At 36.3% G+C, this 22,225-nt stretch overlaps 1 protein-coding gene across 1 annotated transcript in view; it reads left to right on the forward strand.

The window, feature by feature from the left end:
* ERO1A (endoplasmic reticulum oxidoreductase 1 alpha) overlaps positions 1–22,225 on the forward strand; it is a 51,947-nt gene that overhangs the window by 11,410 nt on the left and 18,312 nt on the right. Inside the window, exons 3-11 of the mRNA XM_039240461.1 lie at positions 75–158; positions 2,750–2,788; positions 8,390–8,466; positions 8,569–8,642; positions 13,286–13,406; positions 16,138–16,184; positions 18,432–18,443; positions 21,393–21,419; positions 21,536–21,628. Coding sequence (XP_039096392.1) covers positions 75–158; positions 2,750–2,788; positions 8,390–8,466; positions 8,569–8,642; positions 13,286–13,406; positions 16,138–16,184; positions 18,432–18,443; positions 21,393–21,419; positions 21,536–21,628 — 574 coding nt within the window. The remainder of the gene's footprint in view (positions 1–74; positions 159–2,749; positions 2,789–8,389; positions 8,467–8,568; positions 8,643–13,285; positions 13,407–16,137; positions 16,185–18,431; positions 18,444–21,392; positions 21,420–21,535; positions 21,629–22,225) is intronic.

The following is a 22,225-nucleotide window of genomic DNA, read 5'->3' on the forward strand; positions in this document are numbered from 1 at the left end:
TTATAATTCAACACCTATTGAATGATAATCTAAAGATTCTTACTCTTATAACTTTTTCTGTTATTACCATATAGGTAAACCTGAAGAGGCCGTGTCCTTTCTGGAATGATATTAGCCAGTGTGGACGAAGAGACTGTGCCGTCAAGCCTTGTCAGTCGGTAAGAACCAAATATACATTAAAGAACTGTTACAACTTTTTGCAGATAATTGCAATTTTTTAAAGGGGGCAATAAAACTAAAATAACTTTTTTTTTAAAGGTTGCTTTTTTTTTTTTATGTTTTATTTATTTCTAGGAGAGAGAGAGACAGCGTGAGCAGGGGAGGGTCAGAGAGAGAGGGAGTCACAGACTGAAACAGGCTCCAGCCTCTGAGCTGGCAGTCAGCACAGAGCCCGACGCGGGGCTCGAACCCACGAACCGCGAGATCATGACCTAAGCCAAAGTCGGACGCTTAACTGACTAAGCCACCCTGGTGCCCCCAACTAAAATAACTTTTTACTCCTTAGGTTAAGTACAGTGCTTAATATTTAACTATTACAAACTTCAACTTACTAATATAAAACCTGTTTTGAATTATTCTGCTTTCAAATTTTGTGATAAATATTATCCTTTGACTTAGTAATGAGATTAATAAGATGTTTGTTTTTCTTCTTACATCTTACCCAAAATTGTGTTTATAGTATAACAGACTGAAATTAATTGAAGTGTAAACAGAATCTCTCCTTTCTTCATGGTATATTGTTTTCCTTGGGTGAGGAGTGGATGAACAAAACACTTGGTATTGCTTAAGAATTCTCAGTGTATTAGGGGCACCTGGGTGGCTCAGTCAGTTAAGCATCTGACTCATGATTTCTGCACAAGTCATGACCTCATGGTTTGTAAGATCAAGCCCTGCATCGGGCCCCACGCTAACAGACGTGGAGCCTGCTTGGGGATTCTCCCTCCCTCTTCTGGTTCATGTGCTCTCTCTCTCTCTCTCTCTCAAAATAAATAAACTTTCTACTCTGAAAGCAGGGAATTTTACACTTTCCATGAAGCCTTTTTTTTTTCCACTTTAAAAGCATATATTACTATTTTACTTTTTTATTGTGATAAAAATATACATAACATAAAATTGACCATTTTAAGCATTTTTAAGTACACAGTTTAGTGGCGTGAAATACATTCACACTGTGTGCAACCGTCACCACCATCCACGTGCAAATCCTTGTCATCCTCACAAACCGAAACTGCGTGTTCATTAAACAATAACTCCCTGTTCCCTGCCTCCCTCTCGCTCTTGGCAAACACCAGTCTACTTTCTTTATGAATTTGACTCTTCTAGGTACCTGTTATAAGGAGAATTATTACACAATTTGTCCTTTTGTGTCTGGCATGTTTCACTTAACCTCCTGTTTTCAAGTTTTATCTATAGTAACATGTATTTGAATTTTATTCCTTTTTAAGGCTGAATGATATTGCATTGTTAAGCATCTACATTTCATTTATCAATTCTCCTATTGATTAACTTTTGGGTGATTCCTGTTTTCTGGCTATCGTGTATGATGCTGTTTTGGATATGGGTGCACAAGTATCTGTTTGCATCCCTAATCTCACAACGCCCCCAAGATTAGAATTGCTGGATCATGTAGTAAATCTGTGTTCAATATTCTGAGGAATGCCATGCCTTCTGCCATAATGGCTGCATCATTTCACTTCCTCACCAGCAGTGCACAAGGCTTCCAATTTCTCTATATCCTCACTAGAACTTGACATTTTCTATTTTCTGGATAATAGCCATCCTAATGGGTATGAAGTGGTGCTATAGTTTTGAGTGGTTTATTTTCATATGTGTAAATATTACTATATAGACCTATCCGGCATATGGAATTAAAGCAAATGTAAAATATTACTTATGGGTTTTTTTTATCATTAGATCATTAAAAATCATGTTTTAGTATATTCATTCTCACAGACAAAACTTCTTGAAAATTCATGGATTAACTTGTGAAACAACTTCTGTTATGATATCATGAAAGTCATATTATCAATTTAAAGTTTTATTTTATTTCCTTAGTTCTAGCATTTATAGTTAGTAATAGGAAACATTAATTGGGGAAATTCAAGTTTACCAATTTGAATATGGCTTATTAAGCATGCTCAAAATATGGTAGATACTTAGTAAAGACATTTAATTGCACTTATACAGTAAATGGGCTGTTATTAACAGGGGTCAGAACAAGCAAATGGCTTTACAGTTACTGAAAATTTGAATCTTACCTTTTTAAAGCAATTTTTAAAAACACTTTATTTTTTTTATTTTTATTTTTTGAGAGAAAGAGAGAGTAAGAGAGTGCACAAGTCGGGGAGGGGCCAAAGGAGAGACTCTCAAGCAGGGTCTGCACTCGGTGCAGAGCCCAACACACGGCTCAACCGGTTAAGTGTCTGACTCTTGATTTTGACTCAGGTCTATGAGATGAGCCTAAATCAAGGGTCAGACGCTTAACTGACTATGACACCCAACTGTTCCCTAACTATTCTCAGTTTAAAAATAAACTCATAGGAGAGCTTTACTGGCTCAGTTGTAAGAGCATGCAACTCTTGATCTTGAGGTCCTGAGTTCAAGCCCCACACTGGATGTAGAGATTACTTTAAATAAATAAGATAAACAAATAAATAAATAAAAATAATCTGATACATCATTGAAACAACATTTTTTTTTTCAGAAGATAAACTAAATGTCATATAAAAACATGTTTTTTCTTTTCCAGGATGAAGTTCCTGATGGAATTAAATCTGCAAGCTACAAGGTATGTACATATGCTTACTAATCTGTATAGTATCTTAACAAAAACCTCAGAAAATTTATTTACCCTGCCAGGCATGACCTTACTTCTCTACTGTCCTTCACAGTGAAACCCCTTGAGAGTCATTTGTACTCAATGGCTCTAATTCTTTATTTTTTCTTTTGTTCACCCTTTTATTATAGAAAGCATGAGAGATAAATAAGGAGCTTCAGCAGTTATCAGTGTATGGCCAATCTTGTTTCATCTGTACCTTACACTCCATTTTTCCAATTATTTTAAAGCCATTCACAGATAAATCATTTTGTTTACAAAAGTTTCATAGACACTTTTCAGATGAAAAAATACTTTAAAATATATAACCACTGTCAGGGTTCAGATTTCTCTACTTGTTTCATAATAATTTGTTTGAAACAGGATTCAAATATATTTCACACATTATGTTTGGTTTGTGTGTCTCTTATGTCTCTTTCTCTCTTTATTTATTTATTTATTTATTTATTTATTTATTTATTTTGAGAGAGAGTACAAGCTGGGGAGGAGCAGAGAGAAAGGGAGAGAGATAATCCCAAGCAGGCTCCATGCTCAGTGTGAAGCCCTATGTGCAGCTTGATCCTACAACCCTGGGATCATGACCTGAGCCGAAATCAAGAGTCAGACACTTAACTGACTTAACTACCCAGGTGTCCCCCTGACTCTTTTAAAATAAATTTTAATTTTATAATACTTTTAGATTTACAGAAAAATTGTGATGATAATACCCATATACCCCGTACCAGTTTCATCTATAATTAACATCTTACATTTTTATGATCCATTTGTTATAATTAATGAACCAATATTAATATAGTATCACTCAAGTCCATACTTTGCTCAGATTTCTACCTAATATCCTTTTTCTGTCCAGGATCACATCTACAATACCACATTACGTTTACTAGTCATGTCTCCTTAGGCTTCTCTTAGCTGTGACAGGTTCTCAAACTTCCCTTGTTTTTGATAAGGTGTTTTTTTTTTTTCCAGGAAGATGTGCTTTATTTTTATTTTCATTTTTATTTTTTTACAAATAGTTTATCGTCAAGTTGGTTTCCATGTAACACTCGGTGCTCATCCCCACAAGTGCCCTCCTCCATGCCCATCCTCCCCCGCCCCCCGCACCCATCAGTCCTCAGTTTGTTCTCAGCATTCAAGAGTCTCTCTTGTTTTGCCTCTCTCCCTTTCCCCCACCATTTCTCCCCTGATAAGGTGTTTTACAGGAACACTGGTCAGGTATTTTGTAGAGTGTCCATAAATTGGGACTTGTCTCATGTTTTTGTCATGATTACACCGGGGTTATTGTTTTGGGGAGGAAGACCACGGAGCTAAAGTGCCATTTTTATCACATCAGATCAAGGGTACATACTATCAGGATAACTTATTACTGTTAACGTTAACCTTGACCATCTGGCTGACATCATTTTTGTCAAGTTTTCTCCACTGTAGACTTACTATTTTCCACCCTTTCCACACTGCATTCTTTGGAGGGAATTCACTATGCACAGCCCATAATTCAGGAGGGCTTTATCTTCTTGAGGATATAAATTCTTTGGAATTTTTCAGTATGGGAGATTTATATCTCCTTTCATTTTCTTTTTTATTCAATCATTTATATCATGGTTATATATTTTATACTTTGGATTGTAATCAGGTATGACTTTATTTTACTGTTCAAATCATTCTATTCTGGCCATTGGGAGCTGTTTCAGTTGTTGCTGTGTCCCTTTAACATACTCCCATTATTGTGGTTTTTCTCTTTTTTTAGCACTTCCTTATTTTCTGGTACTACTTGTATGTTTCTGTCTCTTAAGTGTCTTTCAATCCAGGCCCATTTCCTCTCTCTGTTTTTTGGTATTATGGCTTTTCAGATTCATTTTCTGATATATATTGATTGGAGTTGCTGTGTACTTACTATTACATCATATCAGAAGATGCATAATGTCTGGTTTTCTTTTTTAATGATGTTAAGATCTATCACTGGGTTCACTATATAACTGTTATATAAAGTTTCCTATTAGCTTTTTACCTGAAAGTTTTATTAGCCGCTTAGAAGATTATTACTTGTTGCATTCTTTCATTAGGGGTTTGAAAATGCTGATATTCTAATTATATCATTAATTCTTTTTCTTTTTTTTTCTTTTTGAATGACTTATTGTCAAGTTAGCTAATATATAGTGTATATAGTGTAGTCTTGGCTTCGGGAATAGATTCCCGATTCATTACTTACATACCACACCCATTGCTCATCCCAACAAGTGCCCTCCTCAATGCACATCACCCATTTTCCCTGCCTTCCCAAACCCCAACTCCCATCAATTCTCAGTTCTCTGTATTTAAGAGTCTCTTATGGTTTGCCTCCCTCTCTGTTTGTAACTTATTTTTCCTTCCCTTCCCCTTTGGTCTTATGTTAAATTTCTCAAATTCCACATATGACTGAAAACATATTTATTTCATTCTTTCTATACTTATTATCTGTTTTTATTCTGTAAAGACATTTCTTGTCGACTATTTGGATGCCCTGAAATACAGGTTATGCAGGGCACACAGTATAAATGCTTTATTCTTTTCCTTTGCTTTCCAGTTTTCAGAATAATTATGAGTTTGGTGCTCTAGCATCTCTGGAGATGCCCAATAAGGCTTTTATTTTTAAGTGTTATTATGAACTTAGGAGTTTTGACATATTTAATATATTGGACTCTATTGTCATTTTTTTATCACTCCTTTTGATGCTCAAGTTGTTCCGTCTTTTGACCTTCAAGTTAATTGAGTGTGGCCTTTTGAGATGATCCCTATAGTCTTAATAGACTTTTCTTTCTTTTTTAAATGTTTATTTATTTATTTTGAGAATGAGGGAGAGAAAGAGGTCAGGGGAGGGGCAGAGAGAGAGAGAAAACCCCATGCAGGCTCCACACTCAGAGCCCAAACCAGGGTTTCACAAACCGTGAGATCATGACCTGAACCCAAATCAAGAATCAGATGCTGAACCAACTGAGCTAAGCAATTCCAGACACCCCTAGAATTTTTGCTTTCTATTATGAAAAGATCTTCTAGGCTTATTTTGTACTTTTCTTACTCTGGGCTTGGAATTAACCTTTATTCTATAAACATTTTTTTCTAAATAATCCTGGTTCATTTAGTGGGAAATGGTGTTTAGAGATTATAATCTGGGTCCTAGAGGTGCTAAATGTTACTGGGTTGTTATTGTTTCAAGGCCTATTTGGTAGGACAAATTCAGTTTGTGATTCAAAGCTTTAAAATATATCCAGAATCTTAACAATGTTTATTGCTACTGCTGTATTTAAAGATATCAGCATTTTTTTGCCTGGATTATTGTCGTAGCCTCTTAAATGTCCTTCATACTGTGCCCTTGCCTCTGTATAGTCTCTTCTAAAGGCAGCAGCCAGTGGTTCCTGGGTGGCTCAGTCGGTTAAGCATCCGACGTCGGCACAGGTCATGATCTCACGGTTTGTGGGTTGGAGCCGAATGTAGGGCTCTGTGCTGACAGCTAGCTCAGAGTCTGGAGCCTGCTTCAGATTCTGCATCTCCCTCTGTCTCTGATCCTCCCCTGCTTACGCTGTCTCTCTCTCAGAAATAAATAAAAACATTAAAAAAAATTTTAATGACAGTAGCCAGGGTGATTTTTTTTTTTTTTAAAAGAACTCAGATTGTATCTCTCCTTTATTTAAAATGCTCTCATGTGTTCCATCTCTCTTGGAGTAAAGTCCAAAGCACTTAGAGCGTAACAAGAGTACATCAAGGGACCATATGCCAAGGTTTGCCTGAGGCAGGACTGGTTTATGCCTGTTGTTCTGCCATCTTGTTTGATTGTTTTTAAATGTTTATTTTTGAGAAAGGGAGAGAGAGAGAGAGACAGAGAATATGAGTTGGGGAGGGGCAGAGAGAGAGAGGAAGATAGAGGATCTGAAGCAGACTCTAGGCTCTGTGCTGACAGCAGAGGGCCCCATGCAAGGCTTGAACTCACAGACTGTGAGTTCATGACCTGAGCTGAAGTCAGATGCTTAGCTGACTGAGCTACCCAGGTGCCCCAGCACCCTGAATGATTTATCACTTGTCCTGTGTTTTGCATTTTTCAAATAAAATATTAATAGCTGCATTAAAATAAGTTAAGATAGATTTGATTGACCAAATACTTTGTATTTCTAACTTCCTTTATTGTCTCCTCTGAGATGTATGTACTCAAGAGTTCTTACTTTAATACCAAGTTAACCAATAATAACTTGTGCTTCTTTTTCTGACCTTTTCCAGATGTAAATAAATGGTTTTTCAAGGACAGTATACTGGGTGATAAAATACCTGCTGATAAAATAATTGTAGGGAGACACAATGGCTGGGGACAGCTATCTCTACAGTCTTAGGAAGTGGAGGGAGCAGCATCAGACGCTCTGCCCTTCTGGTCCCTTGGAGTTAGCAGCCGATTGTGCTGTGGCCTGTGATATATCCCAAGCTGCAGGCTGCCATTTTACTTGTCAGCGTGAAACCTGGCAAATTATAGGTTAGGCTTATTTAAAATATATGTGGGAAATAGCAGGTGAGCAATCCAGCATAGAAAGGGTAGACTTCCTATAGTGGTTTTATCTTTTTTTGTATAGTGCATATTGACAACTTATAATTATTTTACTACTTAGTAATTAAAACTTTTAAAGTGAATCCTTTTGGCTAAAATAACCAGAAGGAAATAAAGAAGTACATGCTTAATGAAAAAGGATTAAATTTTGATTTCTCACCACAGTTGATGATGATATGTAGCTTCCACCAAAGGTCATGATTTACCATCCACAAGGGCCATAGAAATATCTCTGACCACATAGACACCAGAACACACAAATCTACAGACAAAGCCAAAGCACCTACTTTGTAAATTACTAGTTGTTTAAGAAAAGTATGTCTAAAAACAATAACTTAACATGTGCGGCTGTAGTGGTGCATTTACATATCATTCTGGTATATGTGGTTTTTCATTTAGACTAAATGACTATTCTAAATTAAAAATATTAATATGTATGTTACTATGAAAATTTTTATATATACAGCCTCATGTTGCCTCATGATGCCTTGCCCAGTGTTCCTTCTACGTCAGAGATTTTCTTCCTGAGCAGGTTGTAATGAGTTATCAGAACTATATCCTTTATTTTATGACCATTATAGTAAATGTCTTCACCAACAAAAGCAAGAGGCAAGGCCTTTTACTTATTGTTTTTAGCTTCAGGGGAAATGAGGGCTTAATTTTTTTCAGTTGTTTTTTTTTTTTTTTAGAGAGATCACACGTAGGGGAGAGGGATGGAAGGAGAGCGAGAGAGAGAAAGAATCTCAAGTAGGCTCCATGGAGCCTGACACATAGCCCAAACCCACAACCCTGGGATCATGACCTGAGCTGATGTCAAGGGTCTGTCGCTCAACTGACGGAGCCACACAGGCGCCTCAATTTGTTTTTAAGTTTTGAAGCTATGGAAATGGTGCTAGATATAAATGCACCTCAAATAACTTTGAAATTCTTTAAAATGTTTTAAAAATGCAGTAATTGTAATCTAATCATTCCCCTTTTCCTTTTAGTATTCTGAGGTAGCCAATAATCTCATTGAAGAATGTGAGCAAGCTGAACGACTTGGTGCTGTGGATGAATCGCTGAGGTTTGATTTTTTTCTTTTTTTGCTTTAGTATTTTATATTTTATTACTTATGAAACATTAACTTTAAAAAAAGGATAACACTACCTGTTTTCTTTATTTGAAGTGAGGAAACACAGAAGGCTGTTCTTCAGTGGACCAAGCATGATGATTCCTCAGACAGCTTCTGTGAAGCCGACGGTATAACGTTTTTTATAGTGTGCATTTTGTTTCACATTGTGCCTAAGGAAAGAAAAATCTTTCCAAATGGTTTTTAGAACTCAGTTTCTAAAGTTTGGCAGTTCCTCAAAAAACTAAAGGCAGAATTACCATATGACCTAATAATTCAATGCCTAAGCATATACCAAAAAAGATTAAAGACAGGAGAACAGATCCTTGTATGCCCATATTCATGGCAGCGTTATTCACAGCAGCCAACAGGTGGAAAGGACACATATATCCATCAACTAATGAATGGACAAACAGAAGATAATAAATATATACAGTGGAATATTATTTAGCCATAAGAAGAAACAAAGTTTTGATATGTGTTACAACATGGATAAACCTTGCAAATACTATGCTAACTGCAATAAGGCAGACACAAAAGGACAGCTATCATATGATTCCATTTACATAAAATATTTAGAATAGGCAAGTTGATAGAGTAACCAGAGGTTCGGGGAAGGGGAGAAGGGACTGTTATTGTGTAATGGTTATAGAATTTCTGTTTGGGGTCATAGAAAAATTTGGAAACTGTTGGTGGTGATGGTTGCATAACTCTTAAACATGGTTAAAATGGTACGTTTTACGTTATATATGTTTTACCGCAGTTAAAAAAAAAAAGACAAGCAAAATACACAGCAGTTTCTGAAAAAATTACCTCCTGAGTATTACAGTTGGGCATATCTCAGTTATATATATATATAGGCATAAATAGCTCAAATGTAGAGATTGCAAAAACCTGCTTTTGTTGTACAGGCCTTGGATTATTACATATTTTCCTTAATGATGGTGTATGTTACTTTTGGAAAAGAGAAGAAATGAACCATGAGTTGCATCTGAGGCATCCGGAGCAGGGCCAGAGTGCTGGTTGTGTTCAAATCCAAGAGCCCTAGCACCTGATAACACCCTTTCATCAGATTTATGGATTCACCTATTCTTCCTTTTCTAGTATCTTCCTTTTAATAAGTTGAATGGTTAGCCTTTTAATTGGCTAAACAAAATCAAATCAAACTGAATTCTGATATTCTTCAGTGGTGCTCTTTTGAAGCAGTTAATCATCTTTTGAAAATATTAGCAAAAAGAGTGATGCAGATCATTTTCATTGCAGGTGAGAGCTGACACCTGCAATTCCCCCCAAAAAGAGGAAGGCAAAGGGAAAGTACTTATTTTTAACTTTGTGGTTTCACTTTGGAAGAAAAAAAAAGAAACGTACGCTTCCCTTACTCTAAAACAGGACCATGTTCTGTCAGATAATATAGACCTTTGTTTATAATTCCAAAATCAGAAACTCTGAAAAATGTATATTTCCCCCCTCAGTTTAGCACAGACTCATTTAGTGTGAGTATTCACTTAACTACAGAAATATTTTTGGTGTTTGATTAAAAGTTGCTCCCCAGTCCCTGTTGGAGTAATAATATTCGGTATATATTGCATACACTATAATACTTTTCTAAAACCTGAAAAGTTCTGAATTCTAAAACACATTTGGCCCCAGAGATGTTAGATAAGGAGTTTTGGACTTACACCACGGTTTAGACTAGTAAACATAGGGGGATAAAATACTCCCTCAACCCCCTAATTTTACTGTCTTTTCCTCAAATGTTCTTTGGCCTGAACATTACTATGTGAGATAAAATTAAGCTTACAACATGTAGCACATCTTTTTTAGACTGCAGTGCTAAAGAAGGATCATTAATACTTTAACTTTGTTTACCTAAGTATCCTTTTGAGACTATATGCTTATATTTGTGTACCAACTGAGAATCAGTAATTCATTCATCTGTGGAGTTCTGTTATCTTAGAGGAATCGCTTACTTGTCCATTTATATTTGTTTCTTCTGTTCAAAGAGGATCAATATTAAAACAGAAAAGGATAGCTTTATAAGGAAAAAATAATGTATGTAAATGTCAGGTAGAAGACAGAAGGTGTTATATATATTTTCATTAGAAATTTGAGCTTTTGTCGTCTGGCAAAATATGGTTATCATAACAATTATTTTTTTATTAAATAGATGAGGCAAGATGAAGTATGTGTTATAAGTAAAATTACCAGTCAACTAAGGTTTATGTCTAATTAGGCAGAATATTAAAAATTTAATCATTTCTTGGTGATTAGTTTTCTTACAGTACTAGATATTGAGCCGTTATTTATATATTTAAAAAATGAGAGTTTTTATGAATTTATTATAATTTGCTATATATACTGTGGCAATACTTTTAGTATTAGTTGAGATTAACAGAATATCTGGTTCTCAACTAGAAGAGTCCATGCAACTTTTTTTTAATGTTTGAGAGACAGAGACAGAGCATGAGTGGGGGAAGTGCAGAGAGAGAGAGAGGGAGAAAGAGAATCTCAAGCATGCTCTGCACTGTCAGTGCAGAGCCTGATGTAGGGCTTGAACCAATTCATTGTGAGATCATGACCTGAGCTGAAATCAAGAATCACACTTAACTTGACTGAGCCACCCAGGCGCCCCTGTGCAAATTTGTTTTTAAGTTTTTATTTCTACTTTTTCTAGTTATTTTAATTGCCACTTCTGCATAGACCGTCAGTTATTTCTAGATGTTCTCACTGTACTACCTCTAGAAACAAAATTTCCACTAATTTATGTCTCAAGTATACTATTAATTAGGATAAAATTAACCAAACTTAGTTTTATTTTTGTTTTTGTCATTGTGTTTTTAGGTGTTTTCTTTACAAAATTTTTTATTTGAGGGGCACCTGGGTGGCTCAGTTGCTTAAGCATCCAGCTTCGGCTCAGTTCATGATCTCACAGTTCATGAGTTTGAGCCCCACATTGGGCTCTGTGCTGACAGCTCAGAGCCTGGAGCCTGCGTCAGATTCTGCCTCTCCCTCTCTCTCTGCTCCTCCCCCATTAATGCTCCATCTCTCTCTGTTTCTCAAAAATAAATAAAAGTTAAAAAAATTAAAAAAATTTTTTTTATTTGAGAAGGAAAAGAGAGAGAGAGAGAGAGAGAGAAACAAAGAGAGTGAGAGAGAGATAACAAAGGGAGGGGCAGAGGGAGAGAGAGAATCTTAAGGTCCATGCTCTGTGCAAGCCTGATACCGGGCTTGATCCCATGACTCTGGGATCATGACCTAAGCTGAAATCAAGAGTTGGGTGCTCCACCTTCTGAGCCACCCAGGTGTTCCTGTCATTGTGTTTTTATAAGAAGTAGGTGCTTTTGAGAGCTTGATGGACTTTCATATAAGCACCTGTGTGCTTATTTTTTTGTCATCTACTTTGGCTGCCTTGAGTCCATTTTTGCTCACTTCTTCATTATTCATTCACATTGTTATGCTTTATAAATGAATAAGGGAGGGGTTGCCTGGGTGGCTCAGCCTGCTTAAGATTCTCTCTGCCTCTACCGCTTGCTCTCTCTCTCTAAAAAAATTTAAAAAATAAATAATATATTGATGTATATTAAATAATTTCCCAAAGCCCCTGGAGAACTAGGGCCATTTTTTGTTTTCAAAGTTATAATACATTATGCAAATTTATAGAATATATGAGAAACTAATATCCCACCAATTTTTAAGAGAGAGAAAAAGAGCGTGTGTGTGTGTGTGTGTGTGTGTGTGTGTACATGAGTGGGGGAGGGGGAGAGGGAAAGGGAGAAGGAATCTTAAGCAAGATTCACATTAGGCACAGAGCCCAACATGGGGCTTGATCTCACAACCATGAGGTCGTGATCTGAGCTGAAATCAAGAGTTGGACACTTAACTGACTGAGCCACCCAGGCATCCCTGCCACCAATTTTTGTAGGTTTTTCATTGGTGTCTAATTGCTTATTTTTTCATTTTATTAGAAAGACTTTGTATGTAACCGTTTTGTTGATTGTATAATGGTCTGTTAAGATATCTAATAATACCACTAGCTAACATGTCTTATTTCTTACTGTTCTAAACACTCTACATATAGAAACTTAAGTCACGGTAGTGGTATGAGTATTATTGCCATTTTATAAATGATGGCACCAACGCCGAGAATATATGTGATTTGCCCTGAGTTCCACACTGAATAAGGAGTAGGGTCTGTATTCTAACCCGCTCACTCTGTTTCCAGAGCCCAGGCTCCACTCTGTTGGATGTTTCAATTTGCTCCTGATTTTCCCTTTAATAAATAGTGCTGATGCTAATATCCTGCTTATGACTTTTTGCATGTTTAAGATTATGCGTTTGGGACAGCATTATAGTGGATCTTCATGGTGCTTCTGTAAGAAGGAAGTTTTTGGCCACAAATAGTGTATGGTAGTCATACATCCTCATTTACCTTAGTTACTAATGAATTGCTTGTGGTTAACGTGGAGGGGAAAGATGCAGTATATTCTTTGCCTAGATAGCTTATGAGAATTGAATTACCATATTTCTTCAATTCTAAAATTCACATAGTCCTATTTGTCACCATTTTTAAAAGCAGGATGCCTTTGTAACTAGTGAATACATTTACTGTGGCTGTTTCTTCCTTTCTCTCCCATCTTTCTTATAAGAGGTTGTTTTTAAAGTCTGGATGCACTGTTACATTTGTAGTGCCTTAGAATCAGTGGAGTATAGTCTCTTATACTAGTTTTTTAAGGTAACTGAAGAAAAAGATTTAATGAAACATTTTATTTTATAGACATACAGTCTCCTGATGCTGAATATGTTGATTTGCTCCTTAATCCTGAGCGCTACACGGGTTACAAAGGACCAGATGCTTGGAAGATATGGAATGTCATCTATGAAGAAAACTGTTTTAAGTATGTGTCATTTTCATTTAGAAAATCCTGAAAGATACAGTGATTTCTCTATATAAACAACCAAAATCATCATGACTCTAAATTACAAATCACATTCACTTTGTTAAAGGTATTTGGACATAGAAAATGCTAATTAATTAATCTAGTTCCTATCTGGGGAAACATGTAGACATGACTTTCAACAAATATTTTTTTCTTCTTTAAAAAACAGAGGGGCGCCTGGGTGGCTTAGTCGGTTAAGCGTCCGACTTTCGCTTGGGTCATGATCTCGTGGTTCGTGGGTTCGAGCCCCGCGTCGGGCTCTGTGCTGACTGCCAGCTCGGAGCCTGGAGCCTGTTTCAGAGTCTGTGACTCCCTCTCTCTCTGACCCTCCCCTGCTCACGCTCTCTCTCTCTCTCTCCTAGAAATAAATAAAACATTTAAAAAAAAAAAAAGACAGAATAGTGTAGGGGTGCTTAGGTGGCTCAGTTGGTTAAGCGTCTGACTTTGGCTCAGGTAATGATCTCATAGTTCATGAGTTCGAGTCCTGCATCAGACTCTGTGCTGACAGCTCAGAGCTTGGAGCCTGTTTCGGATTCTGTGCCTCCCTCGCTCTCTCTGCCTCTCTGGCCCCACACTTTTTCTCCCTCTCAAAAATAAAAAATAAACATTAAAAGACAGAATAGTGGTAGGCTTTTATGGGAGTACAGTAGACATTTCACACATGTTCCTTCATTAGAGTATAGAATTTCATTTTATAAATGAAATAACCTAGAGCCAGCCAGGTTTACTTTATTTCCCAAGATCATGTAGTTAGTAATAGAGAATAGATTACTCCTAATTCTCTTTTTGGTGCTCTGTATTCGTCTTTTTGTGGCTATAGCTAATTTTATCTGCTTTCAAGTTAAAGTTAAATTAATTTAAGAGAATAATTATAACGGGTAACACTTGAACATTCATTGTGTGTCAGTCTATTTCTTTTTTGACTTGAATTTCTCCAGTTTTGAAGTGGAGAGAGAGCTTTCCTTATTTACTCATTTCTGCCATGTGTTTAATTTAAATGCCCTTGTTTATTATTGGGAATGTTTGACATATTGACCCATTTTAAAGGTATTTTTTTTCAAAGATTTATTTTTTATTTTATTTTGTTTTTATTTTTTTTAATGTTTTTTATTTATTTCTAGGAGAGAGAGAGAGAGAGAGAGACAGCGTGAGCAGGGGAGGGTCAGAGAGAGAGGGAGTCACAGACTGAAACAGGCTCCAGGCTCCGAGCTGGCAGTCAGCACAGAGCCTGACGCGGGGCTCGAACCCACGAACCGCGAGATCATGACCTAAGCGAAAGTCGGACGCTTAACCGACTAAGCCACCCAGGCGCCCCTCAAAGATTTATTTTTAAGTAATCTCTTACCCATCTTGAGGCTTGAACTTATAACCCCAGGATCAAGAGTCACATGCTCAGGGCACCTGGGTGACTTAGTCAGTTAAGCATCTGACTCTTGATCTCAGCTTAGGTCATGATCTCAAGGTTCGCAAGTTCAAGTCCCGCATGAGGCTCTGTGCTGACAGTGTGGAGCCTGCTTGGGATTCTGTCTCCACTTCTCTCTGCCCCTCCCCCTCTGTGCTCTCTGTCTCTCTCGAAATAAATAAAGTAAAAAAATTTTTTTTTTTTTAAAAAGAGAGTCTCATGCTTTACCAACTGAGCCAGCAAGCTCCCCCTGAAGGTTTTTTTCTTTTTTTTTCTTTAATTTTTAGTTTTATTTATTTTATTTATTTTTTAAAGGTTATTTATTTTTGAGAGAGAGAGATAGAGAGCCTGAGCGAGGGAGGGGCAGAGAGAGAGGGAGACAGAAAATCTCAGGCAGGTTCTGCGCTGTCAGTGCAGAGCCCAGTGCCAGGCTTGAACCCATGAACTCTGAGATTATGACCTGAGCTAAATCCAAGAGTTAAATGCTTAACCAGCTGAGCCACCTAGGTGCCCCTGAAGGTATTTTTTTAAATGTGAACTAAAACAGGGGCGCCTGGGTGGCTCAGTCAGTTGAGCATCCAGCTTTGGCTCAGGTCACAATCTCACAGTTTGCGAGTTCTAGCCCCACATCGGGCTTACTGCTGTCGGCGCAGAGCCCTCTTTGGATCTTCTGTCCCCTTCTTTCTCCGCCCCTTCCCAGCTTGAGCTCTCTCTCAAAAACAAATAAATCTTTAAAAAAAACCTCTTTTACTGAAATCATAGCAAGCTTGGTGGCCATAGGGCAAATTGATGTACCTAAGATTAACTAAGTGGAAAATAATCTACCCTCACTACTTTTCCCCATTTTTATTTTAATGCTTGGGTTGAATATCTACATTTTTTTGTTTGTTTGTCTTTCATTTAGGAGTGTGCTTTGTGCCATACACAAACACACACACATATGCATGCACACACACATGTGTATATATATATGAAATATATAAAAAAACATTTATGACTCTAGGAAAAGAGTTTGACTGGTATTTTCTTCCTTTGTTTGAAGAAGTGATTACGAAATGACTTTCTGGCTGCTCCAATGGGAAAAGATCAGAAAGTATTACTGTTAAAACAGAAAACGACTGTCCCTTAAAGCAATTAGAGACTAAATATTTTATAACCGCAATAAAACAGTTTGCTTTTGGAGATAGTCATTAAGAAACTCTCTGAGATAATTTTGCTTCTATTTAAATAATTATAACATGATAGGTAACATAATTATATTTTATAATTGAATTCTTTTGTTTCTAGGCCACAGACAATTAAAAGACCTTTAAATCCTTTGGCTTCTGGTCAAGGTGAGTTATTTATTTGCACTGTTATATTATTTATCAGGCAGTGAACTTTGGTTAGAAGGAACGGGAAGGCAAGGCAAGGATTGGTAAGAGCGTTTGAGATCATATATTCCTATTTCCATAGAAATTATGCCTCACCCTTATAGAGAAATTGGTTTTTAAAATATTTATGCCCCAGTAAGAAGTGTTTGTGTAATGAAGTTCATAGTATTAGATTATTATAGGATGGAGATTGGGTTAAATATTTATTCTTCTATGCATTTTTATATAACATCTATGTTTAGTTTTTTACTATTTTTACTCATTTTCCAGTTAAATGAATATCCAAAAACCTTCTGCCCCAGATCTTTCCCAGAACTGGAAATCATTGTATATATTGGGAGTCTGATTTCAAATTCACATGTCTTTCTATTTCATTAACATTTTTCATTTTCTCCTTACACTCAAGGTCTTGCCCAAATGCTATCTCTTCCACTTTCTCTGACCCTCCTAATTGGAAGAAACCTCTCTGTCCTCATAAAGTTGTCTTATGTCATGTTTCATTTTTCTTACCACCTTTCCACTCTCTGGCATTATTTTACTATTATGTGTCTATCGATACTACCTAGTACTTTGGACATATGGGGAGTATTTATTGGTTTCATCTCTTAGCAGAGAGCCTGACACATAACAGATGGAGTAGTTTGTTAAATAAATGATTGATGAAAATTGCTCTCCTCATTTAATGGTTTTGTCTACAATCGTGAAGATCACTTGTGCCTTCAAATGATTACCCTCTACATACTATGCGCTAGGCACTGTGAAGGTGCAGAGAGAGTGTAAAACTGAAACTCAGAAACCCTGCCCAGTCTATAATCAGCAGAAGGATTTGTTGAATAAACCATTTCAGTGTATGATTTCAGCCTTTTGCTTAGGAAATATATATCCCTGTTTTCTTAATATGTGCTTACTGATGAAGTCTTTGATGTGCTTTTAGCAAATGTGGTAAGGTTTTCATTTTTAAAATTCATTTGAAAAGCTGCTGATCTCATAGAGTTGATAAACATAAATTTCCTCCTGGAAAGCAATAAGATTGCATCATTCTCCAAATGTTGGCAGACTGTCTTTCTTAGATTTGAAATGAAAGAACATCTTTAAACAAGGGTTTGGGTTTATACGGAGTCACATATGCTAACTCACTGGAATCTATTGATTTAATATCAGGTGAAATGCAGATTCCTAGGTAAGAGGTGATTCTCACTATGAACTCACATTCTGGTCTGATAAATTAATTTATCAGAAAGATAAATGGGAACAATTTAAATGTTTATCATTAAGAAACTGGTTAGATGATTTACGATGTATTCATGTAGTAGATTGCAGCTGTTAGAAATGTTGCTGAAAACTTTTATTCATTTATGTCAGTAGTGACCAATAGCATACTGAAGTATCAAACAGTATGTATACAGTATACACATATGTATATGTATACGGTATGTATAATATATTTTTATAAAAACATACTTAATGTAATATATAAATAATCTATTTGCAAAGAAAAGGGACATTTACCAAAATGTAAATGGTATTTATATAGGGCAGAGGGAGTTAGGGATGACATTTTTTATTTCATATGTGTCCTCTTTTTTTTTTTGAAATATATATTTGCAATGAGCATGTTATTTTAATAATCAAACAATGATGGCATTAAATAAGCGTGGGCAAAATGACAGGTTTTTAATAGTAAATGAGCAGCTGCTTACAAACCACTGAACTGTGCATAATTTGAATCTTAACAAATAATCTTTAAAAACATTCCTCAATATGGTAAAGTTTTACAATGTCAGTTTGGAGGTTTCAAAGCAAGAACACAAATCTTTAGCAGAAACTGTTATAGATTTAGGATAAATAAATGTGGAAAAAGGCTCTGCCATCCAAATAACTGTAAGTCCTTAAGATGCTTGAGAGTACTCTCAGATGATAGATTAAATTTTTCTCTCCTGTCGGCCCATACTAAATCTTGTACAAGCTGAAACTGCTCCTTATCCAGGCTCTTAGAGATGATGACCTTGAGGCAAGTCAGGCATCATCCCTATTGCCACTAGACAGAGTTGCTGTCACGAGTGTCTTACTATCAGATTTTGCTTAGGTGGGTGAACTGATGGATTAAAACTAACCATTATTCAAAGTCTTATTTTTATGGAAGTTTAGCATTTTAAAGTGACATCTGGAAGGAATTCACAATAATAAATATCTTGTTTTGTTTTTCAGGGAAAAGTGAAGGTAAATATAACTTCTTTATCATGTATTTTATATATATATATATATGTTTGCAGATACATTCAGATGTTTATCAGATCTTCCTATGCCTGAGACTCATGTTTATCTAAGATTCCAGAGGTGAAAGCACAGATTAAGAGAAAATTGACTGTGCCTGGGATCAGGAATAGAGACAACCTGCATCAGCTTATGATAATTCATTTGTGCATTTTACCTATTGCATATAGAAGCTAGGCCTCCCCCTGGACTCTCTCAGGGAAAACTCCCTCTCCTTTACTCCTTGGGCAGAACTCTAGGATCCACGGGGTCCATATAGGAAGCTTCTAATGGCATCATGGGGACTCTGCCCTCATGACTTTGTCTTATCTAATCACCTCAAATGCTTCACCTCCAAATACCATCACATGGGTAGTTAGGGCTTCAATGTATGAATTTAGCGGGGACATATTCGTCCATAACAGTCTAAATTTTTTTGATTATTTTTTATTTTTTTTAGTCTTTGTTTATTTTTGAGAGAGACTAAGAGACAGACAATAAGTGGGGGAGGGGCAGAGACAGGGAGACACAGGATCTGAAGCGGGCTCCAGGCTCTGAGCTGTCAGCACAGAGCCTGACATGGGGCTTGAACTCACAGACCATGAGATCATGACCTGAGCTAAAGTCGGACACTTAACCAACTGAGCCACCCAGGTACCCTAATAACAGCCTAAATTTCTAGAAATAGATTTACTGGGTCAAAGGTTATAGACATTTTAGGATCCTCATACGTATCACCAGATTGCGTTTTGTCATTGAAAGGATGTGCTATTTTACATCCCTTCCAGTCAGTGTGCCAGCTAGTTTCACCTGACCTGAGTATTGTCATATTTTTATCTTTACTGTTAAAAGCGGTATATCTATGGGGCGCCCGGATGGCTCAGCCTGTTAAGCGTAACTTCGGCTCAGATCATGATCTCACCGCTCATGGCCCACATCTGGCTCTTTGCTGACAGCTCAGAGCCTGGAGTCTGCTTCAGATTCTGTGTCTTCTCTCTCTGCTTCTCCCCTGTTCGCACTCTCTGTCTCTGTCTCTCTCTCTCAAAAGTAAATAAACATTAAGAAAAATATTTTAAGTGGTATAGCTATAGTTTTAATCTGCATTTTTTATTACTAGTGAAATTGAGTAATTTTTATCTGTTAGTACCATTTATTTGTAGTTTATTCTTTGTGAATTTTTTGTTATTATTTGCCCATTTTAAATAGGCACTTGAGCATATTTATTCAGTTCATGAGCTTTCTATGTACTTAAGATATTATCCCTTTGTTGTATTTGTAACATACATTCTGCCTACTTAGTTGTTTGCCTTTTATTTTTGCTTGTGAGGCTTTCTGACAAATAGATGTTTTAAGTTTTTAGATGTCTAATTTATTGCATATTCTCTTCATCATTCCTTCTATCCCTTCTATTACTTTTATGCTTGTTTAGTTCAAATTTAAATAGAACTGCAAGCAACTTTAGTCAAAAGAACTGTATAGTACAATGTTTGCCATCTGTAGTAAATGCATACTTAGAATCTTTACATAGTTATAAAATATACCTATGGATTTTTATGTTAATTCAAATAAACATTTTCATGTATTGTCATGCTCCATATTCTTCTCATTTTAAATAGTTTTATATTATTCTACTATGTTACCTAGTTATATAGTATTCTGTCATGCTAATTTAGGCATTATTGTACATCTTGTTATTTCAGGTTTTAAAAATTACATGTAATGTAATCATCATACAAATTATTGACTTTCGCCATTGAGTTCTTTCTTTTTTAAGAAAAAATTTTTTTTACATATATTTATTTATTTATTTTTGAAAGACTGAGACAGAGTGTGAGCGGAGGAGGGGCAGAGAGAGAAGGAAACACAGAATCTGAAGCAGGCTCCAGGCTCTGAGCAAACATTCAGCAGAGAGCCTGATTCAGGGCTCAAACCCACGAACGATGAGATCATAACCTGAGCTGAAGTTGGATGCCTAACCGACTGAACCACCTAGGCGTCCCTGAGTTATTTCTTTAGAACATAATTTTAAAAGCAGAATTATCAGGTCTAAGTATATGAACAATGATCTTATTGGGTCATGGAATATAAGTGATATTTGGTGTTATAACACTTCCATGTATTGCTTCTTTGAAATACTGAATGGCATAAAATACCATGAGCTATATGCAAATAATACATGTCAATTCTATTTCATAAATTCCATTTACTTTCAAATTTAGAAACGCATATAATGAGTTCCTAATTTTCACAGTATCACCTATGTTCTGACCTCATATAAAACATTTTACCTGGAAAGTTATGAGAGCTGGGCCACCTAAGGCAATGCTGACACCTTTTAAAGACTGGGCAAGAGGGGGTGCCTGGGTAGCTCAGTCAGTTAAGCATCCAACTTTCTTTTCTTTTCTTTTCTTCTTTTTAAATGTTTATTTATTTTTGAGAGAGATAAAGAGAGAGGGAGGCAGAGAGAGGGAGACACAGAATCTGAAGCAGGCTCCAGGCTCTGAACTGTTTGCACAGCCAGGCGTGAACTCATGAACTATGAGATCATGACCTGAGCTGAAGCTGGACACTTAAATGACTGAGCCACCCAGGCTCCCTTAAGCATCCAACTCTTAATCTCAACTCAGGTGTTGATCGCACAGTTGTGAGTTCAAGCCCCATGTTGGGCTCTGCACTTGGCAGGAAGCTTATTTTTTAAAAGAATATTAGAAGTAAAATAAAGACTGAGCGAAAGAATGGCATTTAATTGAATCCTAAGCAAGAACTTCTCTCTTTCCTTTGGAGAAATTGCAAATAAAAATTTGACCTTTTGTTAATTTTTAAATCACTGTTTGGCACAAATTTGCTGTTATATATTGAAAAGCTTACATATTGGCATTTTTACAGCTTTGTGACTTATTTTTCTTTTGATTGCAGAGAATACTTTTTACAGTTGGCTAGAAGGTAATTTAAGCAAATCTAAATGTTAAAAATGTTTCTCATTTTTAAAGACATATGAAATTAACTTTATAATGGTTCAAGTTTCACATGAAATATCTATTACCAAATTCTATTTTTAGGCCTCTGTGTAGAAAAAAGAGCATTCTACAGACTTATATCTGGCCTACATGCAAGCATTAATGTGCATTTGAGTGCACGATATCTTCTACAAGGTATGTGACATTCACTGTTATTTTACCACATTTATTTTCAGATATTCTTAAAATGGTTTGGTATTTCCCTTAATGGGACAAAGTTGGCCCTATTGAATATTAGGCAGTAAAATTCATTCTTAACTGGTAGTAATCAGGAATGTAGGAATTGGAGGTGTTATAAGGACATGTTCAGCATGATCTTCTCTCTCTTTACCTTCTTTTAAGTCACTGCTCAAAATTGTACACATCAATTTGGAAATATTATTTTGTTATGGGAGTTAAAGTAGCTCCTAATGGTACAGTTTGTCGTTCATTAGATATTACTGCATTAAAACCCTTTTATTTTGTGTGCCAGCTTCAGGTCTTGGGTAAAAGCGTTTTCCACTTCTTATCCTTTAAAAATACTGTCGCAAAACAAGACCACGGTTGATTTTCATCAGTAACCTATTCTGGAACTTAAAAGTATTTCTATGTCTCAGGAACAAAATATAGTAACTTCAGTTTTATTTTATTTTTTTAATATTTTTTATTTATTTCTGAGATAGAGAGAGACACACACAGCATGAGCAGGGGGAGGGTCAGAGAGAGAGGGAGACACAGAATCTGAAACAGGCT

Source organism: Hyaena hyaena, unplaced genomic scaffold (genome assembly GCF_003009895.1).
Source record: "Hyaena hyaena isolate Hyena2069 unplaced genomic scaffold, ASM300989v1 scaffold_175, whole genome shotgun sequence".
In the NCBI taxonomy this organism is placed as follows: domain Eukaryota; kingdom Metazoa; phylum Chordata; class Mammalia; order Carnivora; family Hyaenidae; genus Hyaena; species Hyaena hyaena.